Genomic DNA, 22,124 nt, shown 5'->3' on the forward strand with positions numbered 1-22,124 from the left:
GGCGGCCGGGCCGGGTGACCGCCGCCGGCGCGGGGCCTGGCCCGCCGCGGGGCCGAGGCGAGCGGCGGCCTGAGGCGAAGATGGGTGCAGGCGGTGTCGTCCCCCGAGGGCGGGCGGGGGGCAGCCGCCCCGCACCTGGGGCCTGCGGGCTTGCGGTCGGCACGGCTCCCCCGGGGCGCCCGCAGCCCTCCTGGCCCTGGCGGGCTCCTGCCGGGGCTGGGCAGCGCCCGGAGGCGACACCGCTCCCCGTCCCCTCCCGTCCCGCCCCGGCGCTGCGCGGCGGCGGCTGAGGTAAGCGGAGACCGTGGGCGTCCATCTGCCGGCGGCTCTCGTCACCCGGCGACAGGTCTCCCCTAATCGGGTTTCCATCAGTCTCCGCGGGGGCGTATAAAAGGAGCCGCCACGGGGCCGGGCGGGCAGAGCGCGGCGCTGCCCCACGCCCGGCCGGCCTCATGCAGCCCGCCATGATGATGTTCTCCAGTAAGTACTGGGCGCGGAGGGGCTTCTCGCTGGACTCGGCCCTGCCGGAGGAGCGCCCCGCCGGCGGCAGCCTCACCGTAAGTGGCGGGGCTGGGAGCGGGGCTTCTCCGCCGGGCTCACCCCCGCGGCGGGGGCAGGAGGGGGAGCCGCTGCGTCGGGGGAGCTGCGAGGTGTGGGTCGGGTTCGGGCGGCCCGGTGCCAGGGAGTCGTCCCCCTTCCTCTGACCTTTAAGGTCAGGGGAAGGGTTTTTCGGCAGTTAACGGTGGAACTAACTTTGCGGTCTAATCGGTCCTCATTCAAAACGCTGCCTGAAATGTGCCTTCAAGCAATGGTGAAAGCTTCATTAGAAATGCAAGCTGAACTACCGAAATTAACCCTGTTGCTTTTGGAGTGATACAAAATCGTTGGGCTCCAGTTCAGGTGTTTCAAAACGCTGGGATTTTGAAAGGCTGTGATTAGCCCTGCCGCCCGGCGCGCGCCTGTCCCAGGCACTTGCGAACCCCACCGCGTGACCTCTAACAGCTTTTTGGCGATGGGCAACTCGCGTGCACTTACGCTGCGTGGGTGCCTGTGGCACTTGCGTTGCTGAGCGGCTGGCTTTGAAGGTTTTCCAGCTTCTGCCTGGGGTGGAACATGCTGGAGCACCGTGCAGAGGATGTGCAACGTCCCTGTTGCAAACCCTGTCAGGAGGCAGAAGCGGTTCTCTGTACGATGGTGACACGGGTGCAGGGGGTGGTTGGGTGACTTCAAGCACGGGATAAACTCCTGCATGCTTACAAGTAAACGTATTTCAACAGGTGTACTTCAATAAGAATAAAGAATGTTAGTGAGTAGCAATAATGTAACCTGCTCTGAATATGTGAAATATTTAGGATTACGAAGACTTTGCTTCCTAGAAAATTTTGCAACACATGAAGATTCCGATCACTTGAGTAGAGCCAACAGAATGTACCGGTTTGTACCAGTTGTGAAGTGGCCTATTGTCTTTATGGTAAAATGTGAAATATTCCTATGTGTACATGCTTTGCTTCTACTGGAAATGTTAAATTAAATGGGATAAATTTGTTTTACTGTCTTTATATTTGAGTTACTTTCTTCAGTGAGTTCTGATATTGATGACTTTTTTTCCTGAGTACTTGCGCTTGCTCCACATAATTCATTTTCATTAGGAAGGTTGATCTGCTAGTTGTTATTTAATTATGAAGTATACTAATGAGGATGACTGATAAGATTTGAGTTCTTACAATATCACAGCCTCTTCTACTGGGCTCATATCGATTAGCTAACCTAGTTTTCAAATGCTTGAGGGAGACTTTCAGTCATCACTTCAGGTAATGCTCACTTGGGAATATTAGGGAATCCGTGACAGTCATGGAAGATCCCAAGTGCTCTCGTTTCCCAGAGGAATCAATGGTATTGAGATTCTCAGATGCTCAATTGAGTACATGATCCTCAGTACATAGCTTCCAGAAAGCGGCACACAGTGAAAAATCACAGATGCTCTAAAAATAGCATCTTTGTCACTTCATGCGGAGGTTGTGTACTTGATGTATGTGAAAAGGGCTCAGACAAATCCCAAATATTATTGGAGTTAAACCAAAAGTGACCTTCTCCTAAACTATCCCTGAGCGAACCTCCTACTGAGCAGAATCATATAAGCTCAATTACTAAAAAATAAACATGTTTGAAACCCTTCATATATCATTCCACAAACATAATTGCTTTTCCAGATTACTTCTGTGTAGTCTAATAAACGATGAGAAAAGACCACAGAGACTTTTTAGCATGTCCAGTAAGTATTTTAGGTGTGGCTAGTTTAACCTATTTAAAGGGTGGCTTTTGGTAAGAGGATGCATTTTAACTAGCCCTCTCTCTAATTCAGTGCATTCTTGTACCTTTAAAAAAAAACCTCAGTGGATTCAGTGGGAGCTGACTTGGGAGCTGCGGGCTCTCTGTTCAGTGGATATTTCAGAGTCAACTGGGATCGGGTAAAAAAGTGAACCAATTTGACATGAACCACGTGGATGCGTAGAGTTGTATGTGATGCAAATACCTCATCACTCTCAGCGATACCCATTTTTAAGAAAATAATTTTATGTAATCCAGTTTGAAAAGGAATCAGGCTGAAGCTTACTAATTTTCTGCTGGGTCACAGAGCACTTGATGAAATCTTGTAAAATCTTCTAGAATTGCAGGGACACTCTTTGCTAAAGTCCATTGACGCAGGTCCACAGACATTATGCAAGTGGGATAACCTCCTTGTAAGCAAAAAAATAAGAATACAGATTTAACTTGGCTGTCATCAAGTGTTGTGAGACCTGTTGAAAAAGTTATTTTCCTTTTGTGCTGCTTTACAATTTACCAAAGAAAATAATTAATCCACGTGGAATAGTTGTATATGATTCTTAATTTCTATCTTTACTTTTTTTTTTTTGGTGACTGTATTATGGATGATACTGTTTTAGAAAAAGCAGTTAGGAGCTCACTGGAGATTTCATTTATGAGATTAGTCAATCTTATAAAAATTGTCTATAAAAACTGTACTGTTGGCCTCTCAACAAGATTTAAGCTGATAAAATTATGTTTTTTTGGAAAATGCTGGCTGAAGTTTGGCTTAAAGCAGTCTTTGACCCCCAAACTGTGAGAAGAATATAGGAGTGGCCAAGGATGGTGTGATTTTCTGTATTTTTTTTTGAGTTCCTCAGCCAGCTCACCTTCTATGGGCTGTACAGTCTAAACTTGTATTTCTGTTGTCATTTGTCTAATCAACAGAGGCTTCCTCGGGAAAAATGACATTACATGCCAACATTAATTGTGGTACACCGGAGAACACAAACTTTATGTTTTAAATGTAATGGTTCATACAAAAATACAGACCATTAAATCGCCATAAATTGACTGGTACAGGTTAGGATAGCATCACTGCAATTTTGCAGCAATATTCAGGTTAGAATAGCATCACCACAAGCTTTGCAGTAATTCAGACCATCTCCATTTGCTTCATGTTTATTCCTAATGATAGTGTTGCCCTAATAATATCATCGTATTTGTATCCCAAACGTTCATATACTGTTCTTTATGCTTTTTTAATGGACTGGCCTCTTACACAATCATCTCTAACAGCAGCGTTTGACCTGTGATACTGGTTTCAAGTAAATACATTACCTTTTAAATTAAGACTGGATGAGTTCCATTCAGCTGTTTTCTAATAAAAAATTCTCTTTGCCTAAAAACACTTAATTTTAGGAAATGCCCATTTGCATCTGAAAGGATGCTGTTCTTTATCCATTTCTAGCTGAACAGATCGAGTTCTGGGAAAAATGAGGAAAAGAAAGGGAATAAGGGAAATGGGAAAAGTGAATCTGTTTCTGAAGGTGGAAAGACAGCTGTGGTGTTTTCCTTGAAGAATGAAGTTGGTGGATTGGTGAAAGCTCTCCGACTCTTCCAGGTAAAGCTTACAAATCATTATGCGGACCGGACTGAGGAAGGCTACCAAGGTCAGGTGGTTTGTTGGTATAAATCTTGTGGACCACGGTGGAAGGAACAGGGTGCAGTTACATTCTGCAGAATTGAATAAAAGTAACTTAAAATTTTATCAGCTATTCAACAAAAGCATTTTGGGCCTATGAAGGGTTTTCTGGAATAAAGTTTAACAGTGATACTCATTTTCACACCATTCACTGTAGATTTCTGACATGTGATTGTCAACCCTGTAAATTAGATTTGAAGTTGTTTGTGCAAGCTACAATGAAGGGAGGCACTTTCAGAGAGCAGTTCAGAATCTAAATGACATACAGTCAGATGGTGGTGCCAGCCTTGCTGCAGGACAATGTTTGGTCATGAAGTTAAATGCACCTTTAAGTGCTTGCAGAGTCGGGGCCTTACATGTCTAACTAGAACATAAATTGTGAAGTGTTGGTTCCCATATAGATCCCCATGCAGTTGGTGGTTTTTTGTCAGACTGCTGGTACTGCAGGTAGTCTGCTGGCCTTATGAATACATTGAGAGGGCTTGGAGGCATGTCTGAAGATAGTTAAAGCAAAGCAGTATAATGAAGTCTTAGGCTGTTCAGTCTGTGCAGTGCAGTGAAGAGAAAGTTAGGAGGTGGCTTGGAGCCTACCTCTAAGGCAAAACCATCAGAGGCATGTTAAGTGTGGGAGCACTGCACAATACCAATCCTGACTCACAGGGGCTGGCTCTGGGAGCAGATTCCCAAGGCTGATGTAGATACCAAGATGCCCCAGTCAAGGAACAAGGGGTGAGTTAGACCCCCAGGAGGGAGGCTGCCAGAAACCAAGGTGTTAGATGGAAAGAGAGGAAGCCTAAGGGAGCTGATAGGAGTTGCAGAAGGAGGCGTGTTTTCAATGCAACTTCTCTCCAAGGGTGAAGTGTCTAACTGCAGCTCTGACTTAAATGCTTGAATAGATCCATACCTGAAATCCTGGATTTACACACCAACTCCCCCCCTTCCTGGGAATGGCATATAATTCACTCTGGTCTCTTAAAACATGGCTGGAAGATGTTGCAGAGATATTACCCCCATTCGCGTAGTCACTTAACAGTTTGAGTACTGTGAGGGGGAGCACAGGGTTTTGTTCTCTACTCCACCTAAGGTAGGTCAGAGTGAATTTGTTACATGAATGGGTTAGCTAAGGAGATGCACCATATACATACCTTATGGAGCATGCCAGTGAAAGAATTATGTATGTATATCCAGAAATATTTTCTTCCTCACGTGTTCATAAGAGATAATGAAGTAGTACATGTTTAATAGCATCTATTTAAAGAAGCACACTCAAATCTATTTAAATTAACATTATTATTTTATACATTGTCTAATAAATTTGCATTAAAATTTAATATTTATAGCAAAGGTAAATATGAAATTGCATTAGATTTTTTTTTCTTTTAAAAAATTATAATGTTACACTGTCCTCTGTAAAAGATTGTCTTGGTAGATAAAATTAAATAATTTAAATTTTATTAAATTAAATATAATAGTTTTATTTTTACTTTCAGTACACAGTTTTTTCTTTCAGTATTTACTAAGCATCACTAACTAATTATGTAAATACAAAGTGAAATGAAAATGAAAATGTTTTCAATGAAAACACCTTTTAATAACTGGGAAAAACTTCCCTGAGGAATATGCCATCAGTCTTGCCCTTCTAGCTGGTATGTCTGTATTTCATCCATTATTTCATTTTTCCACAGGAGAAGCATGTGAGTATGGTTCATATTGAATCACGAAAATCGAAAAGGAGGAGCTCGGAGGTGGAAATTTTTGTCGACTGCGACTGCAGTAAGAAAGAATTTAATGAACTAATCCAGTTGCTCAAGTTTCAAACTAATATTGTATCTCTCAATCCACCAGAAAACATCTGGACTGATGAAGAAGGCAAGGCTGCTTTTATATCACTTGGTTTAGACACTGACAAATGTTTTGCACCGGTATCTCCATAGTTTTACACTCCAGTACATTCAACTCACATTGTGTCTTCTGCAGATCTCGAATGTGTCCCTTGGTTCCCCAGGAAGATATCTGAATTGGACAAATGCTCACAGAGAGTTTTGATGTATGGGTCTGAGCTGGATGCAGATCACCCTGTAAGTGTAACATAAAATTGTCTTGTAGATAATTTGTTAAGGTTATTTGCTAGTCCATTAAAAAGCCTGTTGACTGCTGATTCCGAGTACTTTTTTGAGCATATAGTTTTCAGAAGGTGGGGATTTAGTTCTCTTCAGTAGTTTCAGTGAATTAATTTTTCTTTTCTGTAGTAGGACACCCAAAAAGGAGATCCTCCAGAAGACTTATTCACTCTTGAACAACTATGGCCCCTTTTGTACTACTTTCATTACATCTTTTTTTGTAATTAACAAGATGATAGAAAGGTTTCAAACCCTGAAGAATTTAGATCAATGTGACCCTTGGTTCTGTCACAAGGAGCTCTTAGATAAGAGTTGATATTAACCTAGGTGTCAGAGAAGAAAGAATTATGAAGGAAGACTTCCTTGGGCACTCAGGAGATAATTACAAAATAAAACAAAGCAACATGTTCCTGTTTCTGCATGAATGCAACAGATGGGAAGGTGTCTCACACTGGTGACAGGAGACAAGCCTGCTTTCACGCAAGCTGTACTGCAGTAGAGCCCAATGCTCAATGCAAAATGCCAAAAAAAAAAAAAAATTTGTTATTTTTTTATTACTTTTGGCTGACGTCCATAAACGCTTAACCTCTGAGTATTTAGATGGCAGATGATTGCAAGCATTTGCGGTACAACATTTTCACTTGGTATGAATCCAAGTTTCTACCTTTGGACCACTTGGCTGAAAGTCCCTTTGCAGCGGGTGACTCCAGTGAGCCGATGGGTGCCCCTTTTGACTTCTCTCACACACACACACTCACTTACTCGCTGTCGGGTGCTTCCTCTTCCCTCACGCTCGACCCTATTTTTCCCGAAGCAGAATCTCCCACATGACGTACGCCAGATGAATTTATTAGGTGGTACAGTGGTGATGAGCAGCTTGAGCTGGGTGCCTCCGGAGAGGGACCCTGAACAAAAGAATCTCTGGGCAGTTATCCCCTTGAGGTCTAAGTTCCCCTCATGAGATGGTTTGGTCCAGTTGGAGTATTTGGGTCTGGGGTCTCCTTGTTCCTCATTGGACCCTTTCACTGTCTCCAGATGAGCTGTTCTTTTTCTTTTCTCAAGGAGGCAACTTCTGCTGGTGGATGTGGCTATCTTATCTTATCTTATCTTTCTGATTCACACTGGTTTTGGGGCCTTCCCTCATGTCACTAAGAGTTCAGTGTAAGTTCATCAGTATCTAGGTGAAAGTTGACCGCTTGTGGCCTGATGCCATACAGTGGACTCCATCTGAACTAGGATCCTATAACAACAGGCTGGATTGAAATGGTTTTGTAGGAAACTTCCAGCTGAAAGGAAGTAGGTAACCAACTCAGGTATCTGACCTTAAGGCTGTCTTGTAATAGGATTAGATTAAACCCTAGCTGTAGGTGATAGTCTCCTTGTCACAGACATTTTTGTTGGTGTTGTCCAAGATGATGAAAAATGGCCCTGAAGAGTTTGTAAGTGACTGCAGAAAGATGAGTTTGGTGTAAGGGATTTTCTAGTGATGCGTTTGTGCTGTACCACGGTACTACAGCGCCCGTGCAGACTCCTACCTGGGGACTGCCTTGGCTGAGGAGAGGCAGCCAAGTACACCTGGTAGCCCTGGGTTTGGGGCTCCATGTCAGTGCAGAAACGACACTTGGACCGCTGCCTTCTGTCCTTTCCGCTCCACCGCTCCTACAGCTGCTGTGCCGTGGCGGGGGCTTAGGCACAGACCCTCATGCCTGCATATACAAGCAAACGGACATCATCATGATGTCCCCTGGCAGCCCCACTTCCCTGTCTCTGGTGTCACTGGCCCACGTTATCAGCCATGATAAGCATCATCACCTCGCTTGGTTTTCAGCCACTGCTACTGTGTGGGGACCCTTCCCACACTGTGGCCCGCAGTTGGGGAGCACATTCCTGGATCCTCGTTTCTGCCATGTACTTCTTGATGACAAATGAGGATTTACCTCGCACCTTCTCAGAACGGAAAAGTCTGTTGATTACCTGCAACCATTAACAGTAATTTGGTTCAGACAGGCTATAGTGGCAGCTCATTCTAGCCTTGAGTCGATGACTGTGACAAGCCATTTGATACTGTTTTATGTTCTGAGCTAGTGCCTTCATTAAATACTTGAGTGCTCTGCTGAAAACCTGCCTTCAGTTTTACAGACAATGAAAAAAGACATTTGCATTATATGAATATATATTTTACACTTGGGAGAACTCTTATAAACATAATTTACACACCATTTGTTAGCCTATGCAGCATGCTATGTATTAGAGGTGGGGGGAAAAACTGTAAAATCTGTGACTGGGTTTTCAAGCCCACTTCTGGTGCCTGCCCTGTTCCTTAGCAGTGGTGGGTAGGTGCCAGAGGGCCAACGAGAATTACCCTATTATAGAATTCAGCATCATAGCCCTAACCCACTCCATATTGGCTAACGGTTTCAGTCTCAGTTTCACTACACGTTGCAAGCTTTTAAATCCCTTGTGGTGTCTTGAATCACTTTTCAGCTCTTGAACGGTCTGCAGCTGAGTAACTCAGTGCTGCTGTCAAAAGATATTAAGTAGAGAAGGAGATGCCCCCAGATTACAGCAACTTTTTTGCCGGTCAAAAAGCTTTTCTGTGTAGGAGTGAAGGCTTGAAGGTTGCCTGCAGTCCTTTCACATTCTCCCTTATGCTGCCCCAGCAGCACAGCTTTGGCTATGGGGCAGTAAAATGTCTTGTGAGTTTTCTGGAAGCTCATACAAATATTTCAAATCAAACAATGTTATCTTTTCATTCCCTTCAGTGACTTGCGTTTGTGTATGCGAGCAGTAAGGAAAAAATGCATTTTACTTTTCAACTCTGACTAGGGGGAACAATGCACTTTCTGGGCTACTAACTGGGGAACTTAGATAACTCTTTACCCTTTTTCATCTTCAAGAGGTTGGCAGTTCTGCCTTGAAAATAGATAACTTTTTGTAGTCCAAAACCTGAAGCGTCTACATCTTTTATAGGTATAGAAGAGATCTTGTTTTAGTTTTGAATAGCTCAAAAGGACTGTAACTGGCTGGTATGTATGTGTTTGTCCTGGTTTAGGCTGGGATAGAGTTAAATTTCTTCCTAATAGCTGTTTTAAATTTAGTATGAGAATAATATTGATAACACACTGATGTTTTTATTTGTTGCTAAGGCTGGGGCTAAACCACGACAGTGTTATATAGCTCTTTTGCCCTTAATATTGAAGAGGTATGAGCCTACTGTAGCCCATGAGGTAAAGCCCTTCCTCTGTAACTCAGATTGGAGCAATATGCATATTTGCTGCTGGAGGCTGATGGTTCAGTCCCTAATGTGTTGGTTAAGATGGCAACTGCTGAAGTAGCATCTTCAAAATGAGTTGTGTGTGAATGCTGGGTCCTTGATTCTTCTAGTGAAGAAAGATGTATTAAGGATAGGTAAATTATTCTGCTTTGTGCCTGCGTGTGGAAGTCCATTCAGATTAAGAAAAACCTGAGTGGGATGTAATGACAAGGAAAAGGTTTCCTTTTTTCAACATCGTTGATGAATGTACCTATGCACAAACCTGTCTTGAAAAAACTCCTGTAGGACTTTGGTGGGGAAAAATGTGAAGAAATCATTATCTTCTCTTGCAGTCCAGTAGATAGTGTGAATTAAAATACAATATAATTAGGTACTAAATAAAGACTTCAATGATTTATTTTATAATTCTTACAGCTAATTTTCTATCCTTATTGTAAATTACTTTCTTCTTCCTTGCTTAAGGGATTTAAAGACAATGTCTATCGACAGAGAAGAAAGTACTTTGTGGATGTTGCCATGAGCTATAAATAGTAAGTACTGGCATAATTCTTTCCTGTGCTGCTGACTAGTTAGAATTCATGCTCTACTTGATTCTATAAGGTGAAGTTTAGCAGTAGACAAAGTCATCCTTTAAACTTTGACTAGTTTAGTGTAGGCTATAAATAACAAACCTGATGCTTGAAATCCCGTTACATTTTCAGTACAGATACAGGCAAGTAAAGCATTTGAAAGGTAAGAACTCTCTTCAGCATTCTGTTCATAGCTGCTTAAACTTAAGAAACTCTTTTACAAATGCTTGCGTGTCTTAATGACAAACTGATGCACTGCGGAATCGCACATATCTAACATCCCTACATAGTTGGACAAGTTCACTAAAAACAAAAATTATTATTTTCTTTTCATGTATTTACTATAGTGGACACTGCAAAATGCCATTTATCAATTTTGCAAACACTTCCCAGAATTCAGTCAACTGATTTTTCTGTAGTTAGTGGAGCTAGTGCCTGTGCACAAATACATTGCATGTGTTTTCTCATTTTGATTTTTGTTTTCCATGTCAGGTCAGTATTTTCAATTTGCTACCATCCCTGGCAGTCAGAAAACTTTCTGTGCTACCTACAAATACCTACTGTGTTGCAATTTTCTTGTCACAGAAGCATTCAAGTAATTCTAATCATACTGTAGGTTTTATTTGCAACAGGCCTAAGCCCTCATTCTCAAGGGAAAGAACATACTAATTTCATGTTCTTTTCCATTTTACCACACTTCTTCAGGTTTTTCATTTTCCTCCTTTCAGATTTCTACCTATGTTGTTGAAAGAATATAAAACACAACAAAACAACACAGACTGTGTGTGCTCCTAGAGCTCTATAGGTAATCTTGGATAGTTCTGCATTTACCCATGATGGTAGCAATAGTGCCATGCATTTCACAGCTGCTAAATTGCACGAAATATTTTCCTCCTTTCTCCCTCTCAGCTTCCTAAGTGCTGGAAAGATTGTGCTGCTGTGTCACTAAGCAGTGGTTTGCCTTCTACTACAAAGGGGTTTTTTTGCCCCGAAACCATGAGAAATGTCTTTTCGGAAAAATCACATAGAGTAATCCTGCATATTCCCAGAAAAACAGGTAAAGGAAAGGAAAAATCTTTTCCTTCTTTAGACTTTGAGGGCTCAAGAATCATTTATGCAGGCGCATTACAAAAGTCAAACAACCTAAACCAGAGGTTATTTGTGGGGCCAAATCTTGTACTTCAGCAAAACTGCTCAGAAGTACTCCTTCATTCCACTGATCTTTTCAAACCTTCAAAAGATTTCAAACTCTTCCTGTTGTTACCAACAGAGGGAAGACAAGTTGCTTCACATATTTTTAGCTAGGGACCACAAAACGGCTGGGAGGCCAGTGATTAGGGCAATTACCTAATAAGATGTGGCAAAATCTCATTCATATTCCTCAGGTCTCCTGCAGTGGTTTTCTTAACCTCAGGGATGTGCCATGTCTGCTGGGCTGTGCAGTCAGTCTCTCTCCAGGGATGTCTGTTGCAGCCCTGGGAGAGGTTTACCCTCAGCATCCTGCAGTTCAGCCTAAGCCATGCTGAGGAAAGGCAAATCAGCTCAGGGACGACTCTGTGCTGCTACAGCTAAGCTGTACCCGTGTTGGGGAGCTCAGAATTAATTTAGGTGCCTTGACACTACCTTGCCGTCTCATCACATCCTCTTCTGTGGTCTAATGTCTCTTTACTTATTTATACAAAAAGAACAGCTCTGTTGTAAACACTGTTTCCCTCAGGGAAAAATTCAGAGCATTGTCTTGAACTTCTCAGTGTCTTCCAGGTAAATGACCTTCATAATCATTTACTGAGGCTTGGTGCATTTCTACTTTTCATTTTCCAGTGTAAAAAAACCCCCAAATTTGTTTTCTTAAAAAAATAACAGAGAGATTTGGCTACAAAGAACAGGCTGCAAGGAATTGGCTCTGTAAAAAAAATGTTGAGTTGAAAATCCCTGATCAGCATTTCCTTTATGAATTGCTACTCTTCTATGTGGTACATGATCTGCTTTGGTTGAATATAAAGAGGCTTCTTGTAAGCAAGGAGAGAGAGAAAAACACTAGAAGTGAACTTGCAGGAGCAGGTGTTTGCTGGTGCTGGGTGTTAAAGGGAAACATGTTCACAGCAGTTAAAATCAGCTGTATGAAATAAACGGATCAAAAAAAATTCCTTCCTCCTTCACTTAGCTTCTATCCTAAAGAAAGTGAAAATGTTAATCTTGCTAATTAGTCCTTTGAGACTGATCAGGGATTCTAACAGTGTTGAGAAAATTAAATCTGGAGGAAAAATACGAGGTTTAAGAGGGAATTCATAATATGAGTTGATAGGTCATGACCATGGCAAAATGGAAAGACCTTATTTTAATAAGATGAAATAAAAATTCAGGATAGGTTTGCTTGTAGAGTCATCTTTCTCAGCCACAAGAAAACTGGCTGTGCAGGCTGGCCATTGCCATTATTTATGGAAATGTACACGGTGGGCCTTGCTTATTGGAATAAGAGGGTGAGGTAAATGGGGTTGGCAGAGCTGAGTGAGAGCAGCATAGGTCCTCCCTCAAGTCTGGCTGCCTTGATCCTCTTGATAAAGAAAGCAATATCATGATCAGCTGGAAATAAGATCAGTTCTCCCAGGCATAAATCCTATTAAAGAATTAATGTTCAGTGAACCTTACTTCAGTACTAATGAATTAATTGAATGAATAACTAAGTTATAAACCTTTTAGTGAGCAGTGAACAGGCTTCAGATCCTTGATTGTGTTTATACTTCTCTAGTGACAGGCTAAATAGAAACCTGAGTTTTTCCACTGGTGCACACATTTCTTCCTCTTTGCTGGGCCAATGCTGACCCGTACTGGCAGGACCTGTAGTAGAGGTCAAGTCTAAGGAAGAGGGAGGAGGCTACTGCACAGTATTCTGGCAACCCCAGGTGGATGGAGTAGCAACGTGCTTGTATCTGTCATGTATGGTACAATTTAGAGTATCTGTATTATGCTTTCCGTGAGCCGGCGGGCAGCTTAAGGCTGATAAAGTGTAAAAGTGAAGACAGGTACTAGACCTGAAGGACTGACTCCCACTGCAGAATGTGCACGAACCCAGTGCAGCTTCTATTGATGAGAAATGCTTCACTAAATTTGTTGCAATTCTTGTCATGTCTGCAAAAGAGTGGCTGAAGGGGAACTAGCAGATGTATTGGATGTTCAGTGAGTCCTTAACAAGTACAAGTACCTCATACAAAGTGGCCTTTGACTGACAGATAACTGCCATGGATCAAAATACTTTGATATAGTGAAAGGCAAGGGGATTAAATAGTAAGTTTTCAATGAAGATGAGGGGACAACCACAATGCACGTCGGGTGGATGCTCTTCTCTTGTGCACGTAGGGACTGCGTAGCAGCAATCACATGCGACATGAGGGCTCATTCCTTGTTACCGCGTATGATGGAGGCAGGATTATGAGCCCAGTGACAGTCGAGACGGAGAGCCAAGCCCCAGCAAAAACCCAGCGCTGCTGCAGTGAGATTCCCCGTGCCTGATACTCCTGTTCAGCTGCTGTCTGCGACGCTGGGAAGCTGCAGCACAGGGCTGAGAGTGCCCATGTTGCCAGCCCTGTGGCAGGGGAGTGGGAGGTAGGGACTGATGAGGTAGAAGGGGATCCGGAGAATCCCTTTGCCAGTCTGTACTTGGTTACAGTGTGGGAAAAGAGGATACCTGAGGAGAAAGCAGATTGCACAGGTTACATATTGTAGATTGTGAACATTAAATCCAGAGAAAGATTATAAAGTTTCTAGTCAGAATTCATAATGTGAGATGATGGCCCATGACCATGGCATGGGAAATTCCTTACAGCTAAATACAAGGCAGTGCAAATTAGAAGGAGCCCTTCGTACTCTTCACACTGTCAGTCAGTTTTGAATTAGCTTTAACCACTCAAGGCAAATCTTGGATGTCAGAGACAGATTAGCAGGTACCCTGGAAGGCTCCTGCATTGCAATTTCTGTGCATTTGTGTAAGGGGAAGAAGGCAGGGGAACTCCTCCTGCACAGAAGGATAAAAAGAACCCAAAGAGATTTGTTTAGAAGCTTAGTTTCACCTATGCTAGGCCATTGGCTCTGAGGTGAGATTCCTCATGATGTAGTCCTGCATGAATTTGGGGTTCCAAGCATATCTGCACATGTAAGCAACAATCTAATAAATATGTATTTTTAAATTCGATCCACACATTTCTAAACATGGGTGTAGTTACCTAATCTTCACTTTGTAAAATGCTAGGTAATGATGCTGTGTGACTATTATGTATTTTAAAGAATGCATAGAGCATGCAGTCTGCTGATGGTCTTACTGAGTCTACAAGTTAGACGGAATTGAATCTGGTTGTATTCAAATGTATTTTGTATTATTTTACTTTTTTACAGTGGTCAACCCATTCCCAGAGTGGAATACACAGCTGAAGAAATTAAAACATGGGGGGTGGTATTTAGGGAACTCAGTAAACTCTATCCCACCCACGCTTGTCGTGAATATTTAAAAAACTTTCCTCTGCTGACCAAATACTGTGGATACAGAGAAGATAATGTGCCTCAACTGGAAGATGTTTCTATTTTTCTTAAAGGTAAGGTTCATATTTGGTTTGTCAATAGATACAGTTTCATGAAAACACTCTTTTCTGTTAGTACAAAATACAAAGCACATTGAATGAAAAGACTTCCAGCTTTGTCAGTGGACTTCGGCTTAGTCTGAAGTATTCTGTTTTTGACATTCTCCATGGCAGAGAGTATGTTGAGTCAAGGCAGTTGTATATATGTGTACCTGCAGGTATGAAGCTGAGAGGAATTAAACAGCTGAACACGTATCACATGATGTTATCTTGCACAGGGAGAAAATTCCTTTGGTACAATCAAAGGAAAGAGCAGAGTTAGCTCTGCTCGTCTCATTCCCACAGGGTGGGTGTGCTGATAACGGCAGTGGATATCTCCCAGATATCCAGGCAGGTAAAAAAGGGAATAAAATGCCACGATAACTGAATTTGAAGAGGAGAGCAGGTTTGGCATGTTGTACAGCTTGATGAATATGAGGCTTTCCTGAGTGCCCAAGACCTCATGAAGCTAGTCATTGTATTTGTATGTTGAAAAAACTCAGTGGAACTCCATAGGTAATCCGGTACTTCTCTTTCATGTCATTTTTTAAAGGATCAGGTTATTACATATCTAAGTTTGAAAATACCCTTTTTTTTCCATCTCTCGTGGAAGTGTATCCCATATGGAAGGAGAAGTGGCAGACGTGAACCTCCAGTTTTTAACCTAGAGGAAAAGCTGCCAAAATGTTCACTTAAAATTTCTCTTCTCCTCAGGGGTCTCTTCAGATACATATACTTGTTCCTTAATCCTCTTGCTCAGGAGCTTCTGGAGCTCAGGAACAAAATATTATAAAAATTCAGCTATTTGGAAAAAAATGTTATGAGAAAAAATAGCAAAATGTTTTGTCCCAAATGTGCATGGAAAATTTTTAACTAAGAGAAATACAAAATTTGTAATGAAAGGCTTACTTTCCCCAGTCCCTGCTTCATCTGTAACTCTTGTTTGTAAAACACCTGCAGTTACTAGAAACTCTTTGAATTTGGTTGTGTCCTTCTGGGTCTCTCATTTGTTGTGTTATGGTCTCTAAGGCATGATGCCAAAGTGTACAGGTTCTTTCTCCCTAACTAAAAACTCAAAACATCACACTTTCAGAAATACATTTTCAGATTAAATATAACAACAGTAGTGTCTATTGAAGAAAAACTTGGAACATTTGCCTGTAAACACTTGGAAAGAGTAAAGAATGAATTTGGGAGAGAAAAGTCCTTTTCAAAGTCACTGAGTTTGAAATAATTCCCCACTGAGACTAGTCTTGACAAAGGAACACTTTCTTAAATAAATAAGGACCTCAACTGTGAAAGTCGATATTTTACTATCACAAACAGTGTTTTATCTGTAAAAATAAGGACAGATTTGATTTAATCCTATTATATTCCATTAGTTTTTAGTGTATTTTACAGAGGTCATCTTCTGTTTTGGAAACTTCTCTCCTGTTTGGTACTAGACACGAAAATCAGATACTTGGTGATCTGAGAACATCACTTATGGTACCTTACCATCTTTTCTAGACAAGGGTATTAAAACGAACCTTGAAACACCTCAAGCTGTTTTCATTAAACATATGCTAGTGACACAAAATAGTTCTTGTACATAATAGGTGAAAACGATGTGTGGTGATCTTAAACCAAGATATTCTCTGTGTCATGCTTCTGGTAGAATAATTAACTACAGATCATTACCTGTCCTCAGAAATGGATATAGGGATATATAATAATAGTCTTTTATTATCTCCTTCACTTTCAGAAAGGTCTGGCTTCACAGTGAGACCAGTTGCTGGATACCTATCTCCCCGAGATTTTTTAGCTGGCTTAGCATATAGAGTTTTTCACTGTACTCAGTACATACGACATGGCTCAGATCCCCTCTACACACCAGAACCGTAAGTTGCTACATTTGCTTTAGTGCTTAAAAAAATAAGATCACTGGTTTCTTAAAAGACCCAGTTGAATTTGTCAAGAGTGAAAAGAAGAACCCTCCCACCATGGTAAAAATCTAGTTATGCCATTGATGAAAAAACCCTTCACTTTGGTGACCCAGAATTTAATTTAAAGGCTGCTTTTGGGCTTTTTACTTTTTAAAAATGACTAGGCTACTTATATGGTGGGTCAAAAAATTCTATCTGGATTATTTTTCAGTAGAAAATGGAGTTTTCAACTAAACATTTTGAAAAGGTATAAAAAATTTTATTTTCTGGTGGACAACTAAGGAAAAAAGTTGGGAAAAAACCCCTGAATCCCTTGAAAAAAAATGCTTTCAGAATTATAATTTGGTCTTCTTGTGCCCTCATTTATATTTTTGGGCCAGACTCCAGAGCTGAACTTCATTTCTCTCCTATAACACAATGCAAGCAAGTCATGAGGTACTGTTCTGTCATTCAGAGAGGGTATTAGATATGAAGCCTGTTACAGGGAGCATGATAGAAATAAGAGACACTTTAATTATGACTTTCATAGGACAGCTTTTCCAAAACAGAATATTGCAAGTTTGGATGAAATATTTTGGCATTTGGTCTCTTGATGAGAAGTGGGGGAAAAAAAAGATCAAAGCGATTGTAGTTCTTGTCTTGTATTATATATTGTGTGCTCTGTGCAGTAATAACAGAACAATACATGTCAGATAATATGGAGGTAGTTTCACCAAAGGCTTCCACTGCTCTTACAACCACAGCAATGACATTTTTGCAGTGCATCAGTCATCAGATGGTTAGCATGAAATTGTAACTGTTATTTATTCAGCTTGCATTATTTTGGTGTATTTTATTTTTGCCAAAATTTACATGAAGTGTTCACATATATATATATATATATATTCAACTCCAGTCCTGTAAACACTTGGACCCATCCCTAAATTTGATTTCATTAATAGGCTGCTGAAACCATGGAATAATATTTTTGGATATAAAAGGATTAATCAAACTTCATATAGAGCTGTCCCTAAAAATGCTCTAACATTATTTTGGCAGAAGTCACCAGGTGGTGCTGTTATACACATATCTACTTTTTTCCTCAGCATGTGAACTGGGCAAAGTATTGGCTAAAATGCTCTAAGGCTAAGTTTTGTGTGTGTATTTTTTTGGGAAAAAGGTGGTAATCTGTGAAGGAATTCAGTCACTTCTGTAACCTCTGTAATTAGAACTTTAATCTCTTAAATTTGTAGGCAAATTGCTACAATGTAAAATCCTGAAAGAAGGGCTTGGATATATGATGCTGGACCTCTTCTGGTCTATCTGAAAATATCTGTAGATATTTCAAAAAAAGAAATTATACTTAGGAAGTACCAGGTTTTGCCCCAATGATTTCCTCCCCTGTGGGATGCCAACGTCTCAGATTGCAGCGCCTGCCATTGCTCAGCAAAAGAATAATGACATTTATCAGCTTAATACAAACTAGAAGAGCATTTTCATCTGTTGATGGGGGATTTAGATACGTAACTCCAACAGGAACAAAGGAAGGAACGTCTTCTAGGAAACAATTTAGTAAGTCTATGTTATATGCTGATGTTCTCTGGTTTGTTGATTTGTATATTTGAGATCCCCATAGTTTTCAGGATGCTCCTTACATTCGGAATTATGCTGTGTATCATAGCTGATCCTTAGTAGTAACAGCAAACTACTTTTTGTAACCACTCTTGTCATGGTGTCTGCAAAGTCACTATGTAGTAATACTAGTTCAATTAGAATGAAGATCTTGATCTCTTATTCGGGCTGAACTTAAAAATCCATGTTATGGTCGTAAGAGCTCTACATATGACTAACAGAGGAATTAAGTTGTCATTTTCAAATGATGTTATTCTCTTCCTGCAGACCTACTTGTGCAGACATCCCTTTTAAAATGTGTTAAATTTTTTTCATAAGATAGAGCATATAGTAAGTGTTACCAGAAAGGAACAGTGAAATCTTGATGTTTTTGTAATCAGCAGAAAAACTAAACTGACTTGAGTGGGGACAGCTCTTCATCTTCCGGAGTAGCTGCAATGCTCTGAGATCTGCTGGTTGATATATGGGGCCATAATGAGGTTTGCTGTGGGTCCCTGGCTTGGTGAATGTTGCATTTCAATGATATAAACCTGGTAAAAAGACTCCCTTTGACTTCAGTGGGCTTTCCATCAGATTTAACACCCAGGCTATAGAGCTAGATACAAATTAGAGAGTTCATTTGGGTTGATCTGTATCACTACTATATGCATTTTAAAACAGTTCTTCCTGAGTTTCATTATGTTTCTACTACGTTCACAGAGCTATATAGATTTCCTCTGCTCTGCTAACTAATTTACTCCAAGAAAAATCTTTTGCTGTGAAAAGCGCATTACGAAAATCTTATTTTCTCTGAGCAATGTGTGTGAATAAATTAAAGTAACTTAATTATTTTCTGAATAAAACAAAACAAAAGAATCAAGCCTTGGTAGTTAAGTGAAGAATTATACTGTTCAGGCTATCTATAAAGGGCCAGACTGGCAGGGAAATCTAAGAGACTCCAATGACAATCCCAAATGCTGGTTCATGGTTCTGCTTGGAAGATTTGATTTTTTGGGGTTTTTTGTTCATATGTTTTTGTTTCAAGCTCTTTTTATAACTGCACATTCAAAATACTACTTTGCATAGCTTTAATGGAAGAATCTACAAGCTAAAGGCACGAAGGAAATATCTTCTCCCTCCTCATCCTCCTCCCCTTGCCAGGAGAGACAAGTTAATGGGGCTAGGCTTTGTCTGTTCTCATTTTGTCTGCAAGGGTGGAAGTGACGCAAAGAGCCTGTGTCCCAGTGCAGAATTGGGAACAATGCATCTTCACTTACTTGTTTCTGAGAGTTGTTACCTCAGCACAGGAAAATAGAGTTGTAGACACTCAGCTGCTAATAGTGGCAATGCTGCTGTAGAAACCTGCCTGGAGACAAGTGTTCTTACCTGAAGCCACAAACTTAAAGCCTGTTCCACTATATTGTCTTTGTTTTTGCTATTTGAACTACTGATATGAAGTTACATTAAATATATCTGGATTGATGCAGTGAAGCATAGGTGAAGTTCTCAGCAATCAGTTTTGATTTCTCTAGTGAAGATGGAACGTGGAGTTAGAACTCTGGACTTCCAGAGAATGGGCTTTGTAGCCCATTTCTGTGTTGAAAGGTGACGGCTGGAGGAGTCAGGTTCCTCTAGTGAATTGTTTGGTACTGGGAATTTTCTGGGTATATCCACCAGCCTGCAAACTCCATTTACCTGCTGTCCTTTGTATCATTAGCAAGCTAAACCTTTCAGGAGATGACAGAAGAAATTGTGACTGGAACTGAATAAATAAAGAAGGGTCATTCACCTTTGATGGTTATCTACTCAAGTGATTCAAACCACCTCCTGAACAAAGAGATGGATACCATGCAGAAGCCAGCCAATTTTTCAAGTCTGAGCTCCAGTAAGGAATGGAGTAGTATTAAGCTTCAGGTCTTGTGGTAGCCAACTTTGACCATCTTGCGAGACTCAGAGCATCACCAAAGGGATGTGGAGATCATAAAAGAAAAGCCTTCTTACTGGCCACTTTTGAAGAAATTGGGTATTTCCCAGGCTTTGAAAGGACATGCAATGATGTAGAAACAAGGCAGGAAAAATCGGACTTTCAGGGAGAAGGACAAGCTTTACCAGGCAGTGAAAAACAAATGCAAACAATTTTCCTTATTTAAGTATGATGTCTGATACTGTTCCTAGCCAGCTGTACATATCAAACATGTTTCATGGGTCTTGACTGAAAATATTGGCGCACAGTAAGCTTGACCACTCAGCCTATATTGCTACCACTGAATCTCTAGTCGATGTCCATGGACCATGTTCATTTTATCATGTCAGGCGAAAGAGTATTTGTTTACCTCCCCTGCTTCTTTAGGAAATACATATGTCTAGGAAGGAAGAGAAGTGAGATTGGGTGATTCCTCTGTACTGTTGAGTGAATTACTCCATATATGAGCTTGGCTTAAACTTGTCATGCACAACTTCAAAGCAGTTCTTGTCTCACCAAAAACTGTGACTGTAGTAACATGAGCAAATGTTGGTAAGCGTCTGTCAGCGAGGCCATCTGGGCTGAGAAGAGAGACTTGTAGGTAACCCTCCAATACTGGAACTATACTTGATAAGCTTTTGGTGAGGCAAACTAGGAATGCCAAAAATGCTAAACTTCATTTGCATGCATTCAGGAACTACTATCTACCTAGACACAGTTGCCACAGACTTCTTGGTGAAGAGTACTGAGTAAGGAGACTTTAAATTATATAGAGGGTTGTTTTTCTGTTCATGATTTATCTGAAATGTCAGGTTCTGTGTCTTTTCAAACAAAAATAGTTTATAAAAGACAAATTGGATGATTTTGGATGGAAGGCAGAAAACTTGATGTTTTCTCCCTGCTTTTAAAACATTTGTTTACAGCTTAGGGGAAAAAAAAAAAGAGAAATGTCTTTGAAGAGACAAAAGCAAAGGAAATGTCAGATCCAATTTTTAAAGTGAACTTTACTACAAAGTCCATTATTTTACGTGAACAAATGCACCAAAACTTTCAGAATTGTTTGAGAGCTTTTGGAGGTGATGCATGTGCACTTTCGTTAGGTTGGTTAGCACTTTTTGATACACTTATATCTGCACTTTGTTGTGACTAATAATACACTTACAGGTGTGGACAGTAGTTCTTTCTAAAATGATTTGGGTTCTCTGCTTTTTCTGAAATCTTCTTGGTGAAAAGTTGACCGTGTAACAAAAGTACTCAGAAAATGCAGTAGGAAGTCAGGACTAAATGAGAAATTAAGCACACAGAGACCTTTGTAAATATTGCCCTGAATTTCTCGTGGCAAGTGGCAAAATGTTTGGTTGTGGAGCTGTACCTAGGTGCAGAAATGGGAATGGAGAAGAGGAAGAGGGAACATGTCGGATTTTGAACTTGACTAATGGGGAAAGAAATGCTGAAAACTGTACTTGTGAGACATCTGGCTTCCCTTTGGGCAGTTCAGTCTTCATTCTACTAAGCCTGGAACACAGCAGTGATCAGGCCCTCCCACTCAATCTGGAAATGATGGAGAAATCACAGAACAGGTGGGGTTAAATGACATGTAACCCATTTAATAGAAGCAAACCTGTGTGTTTCTACAGAACCATACACAGGGAAGAACAACTATTCTGTAAAAAACATGGTTCATGGTAAGACTTTTAAAGTAGAGGTCAGACTCATATAAAATGGCTTATGTTAAATTAATTATGGAATGATTATGGAATTAATTTCTGTAATGACTCTCTTTTAATTTCCATTCCCTTAGGGATACGTGTCATGAGCTCCTGGGACATGTGCCTCTACTTGCTGATCCCAAGTTTGCACAGTTTTCACAAGAGATAGGACTTGCTTCACTGGGAGCATCTGATGAAGATGTTCAGAAATTAGCCACTGTGAGTCAAAATCTTTTTGTGACATGCTCTCTCATCTGTCCTCCTCTTCAGTTGATGAAGTGATGTGCATTGTCTTATTAGAGCTGGCTGCATTTTCAGGTTGCAGATGACTATGATGTGACAATCACAGAGCTTT

General features: G+C 40.9%; 1 protein-coding gene across 1 annotated transcript in view; it reads left to right on the forward strand.

Moving 5' to 3' along the window:
- Window positions 1-373: 373 nt before the first annotated feature.
- TPH2 (tryptophan hydroxylase 2) overlaps window positions 374-22,124 on the forward strand; it is a gene marked incomplete at its 3' end in the record, with an annotated part of 49,640 nt that continues 27,889 nt past the window's right edge. The window contains exons 1-8 of the mRNA XM_082003704.1: window positions 374-557; window positions 3,776-3,928; window positions 5,695-5,878; window positions 5,987-6,087; window positions 9,866-9,933; window positions 14,362-14,558; window positions 16,327-16,462; window positions 21,862-21,988. Of these exons, the coding sequence (XP_081859830.1) occupies window positions 453-557; window positions 3,776-3,928; window positions 5,695-5,878; window positions 5,987-6,087; window positions 9,866-9,933; window positions 14,362-14,558; window positions 16,327-16,462; window positions 21,862-21,988 (1,071 nt within the window). The 5' untranslated portion in view covers window positions 374-452. The remainder of the gene's footprint in view (window positions 558-3,775; window positions 3,929-5,694; window positions 5,879-5,986; window positions 6,088-9,865; window positions 9,934-14,361; window positions 14,559-16,326; window positions 16,463-21,861; window positions 21,989-22,124) is intronic.

The sequence above is a fragment of the Phaethon aethereus genome (assembly GCF_964289735.1).
Source record: "Phaethon aethereus genome assembly, chromosome: 1".
In the NCBI taxonomy this organism is placed as follows: domain Eukaryota; kingdom Metazoa; phylum Chordata; class Aves; order Phaethontiformes; family Phaethontidae; genus Phaethon; species Phaethon aethereus.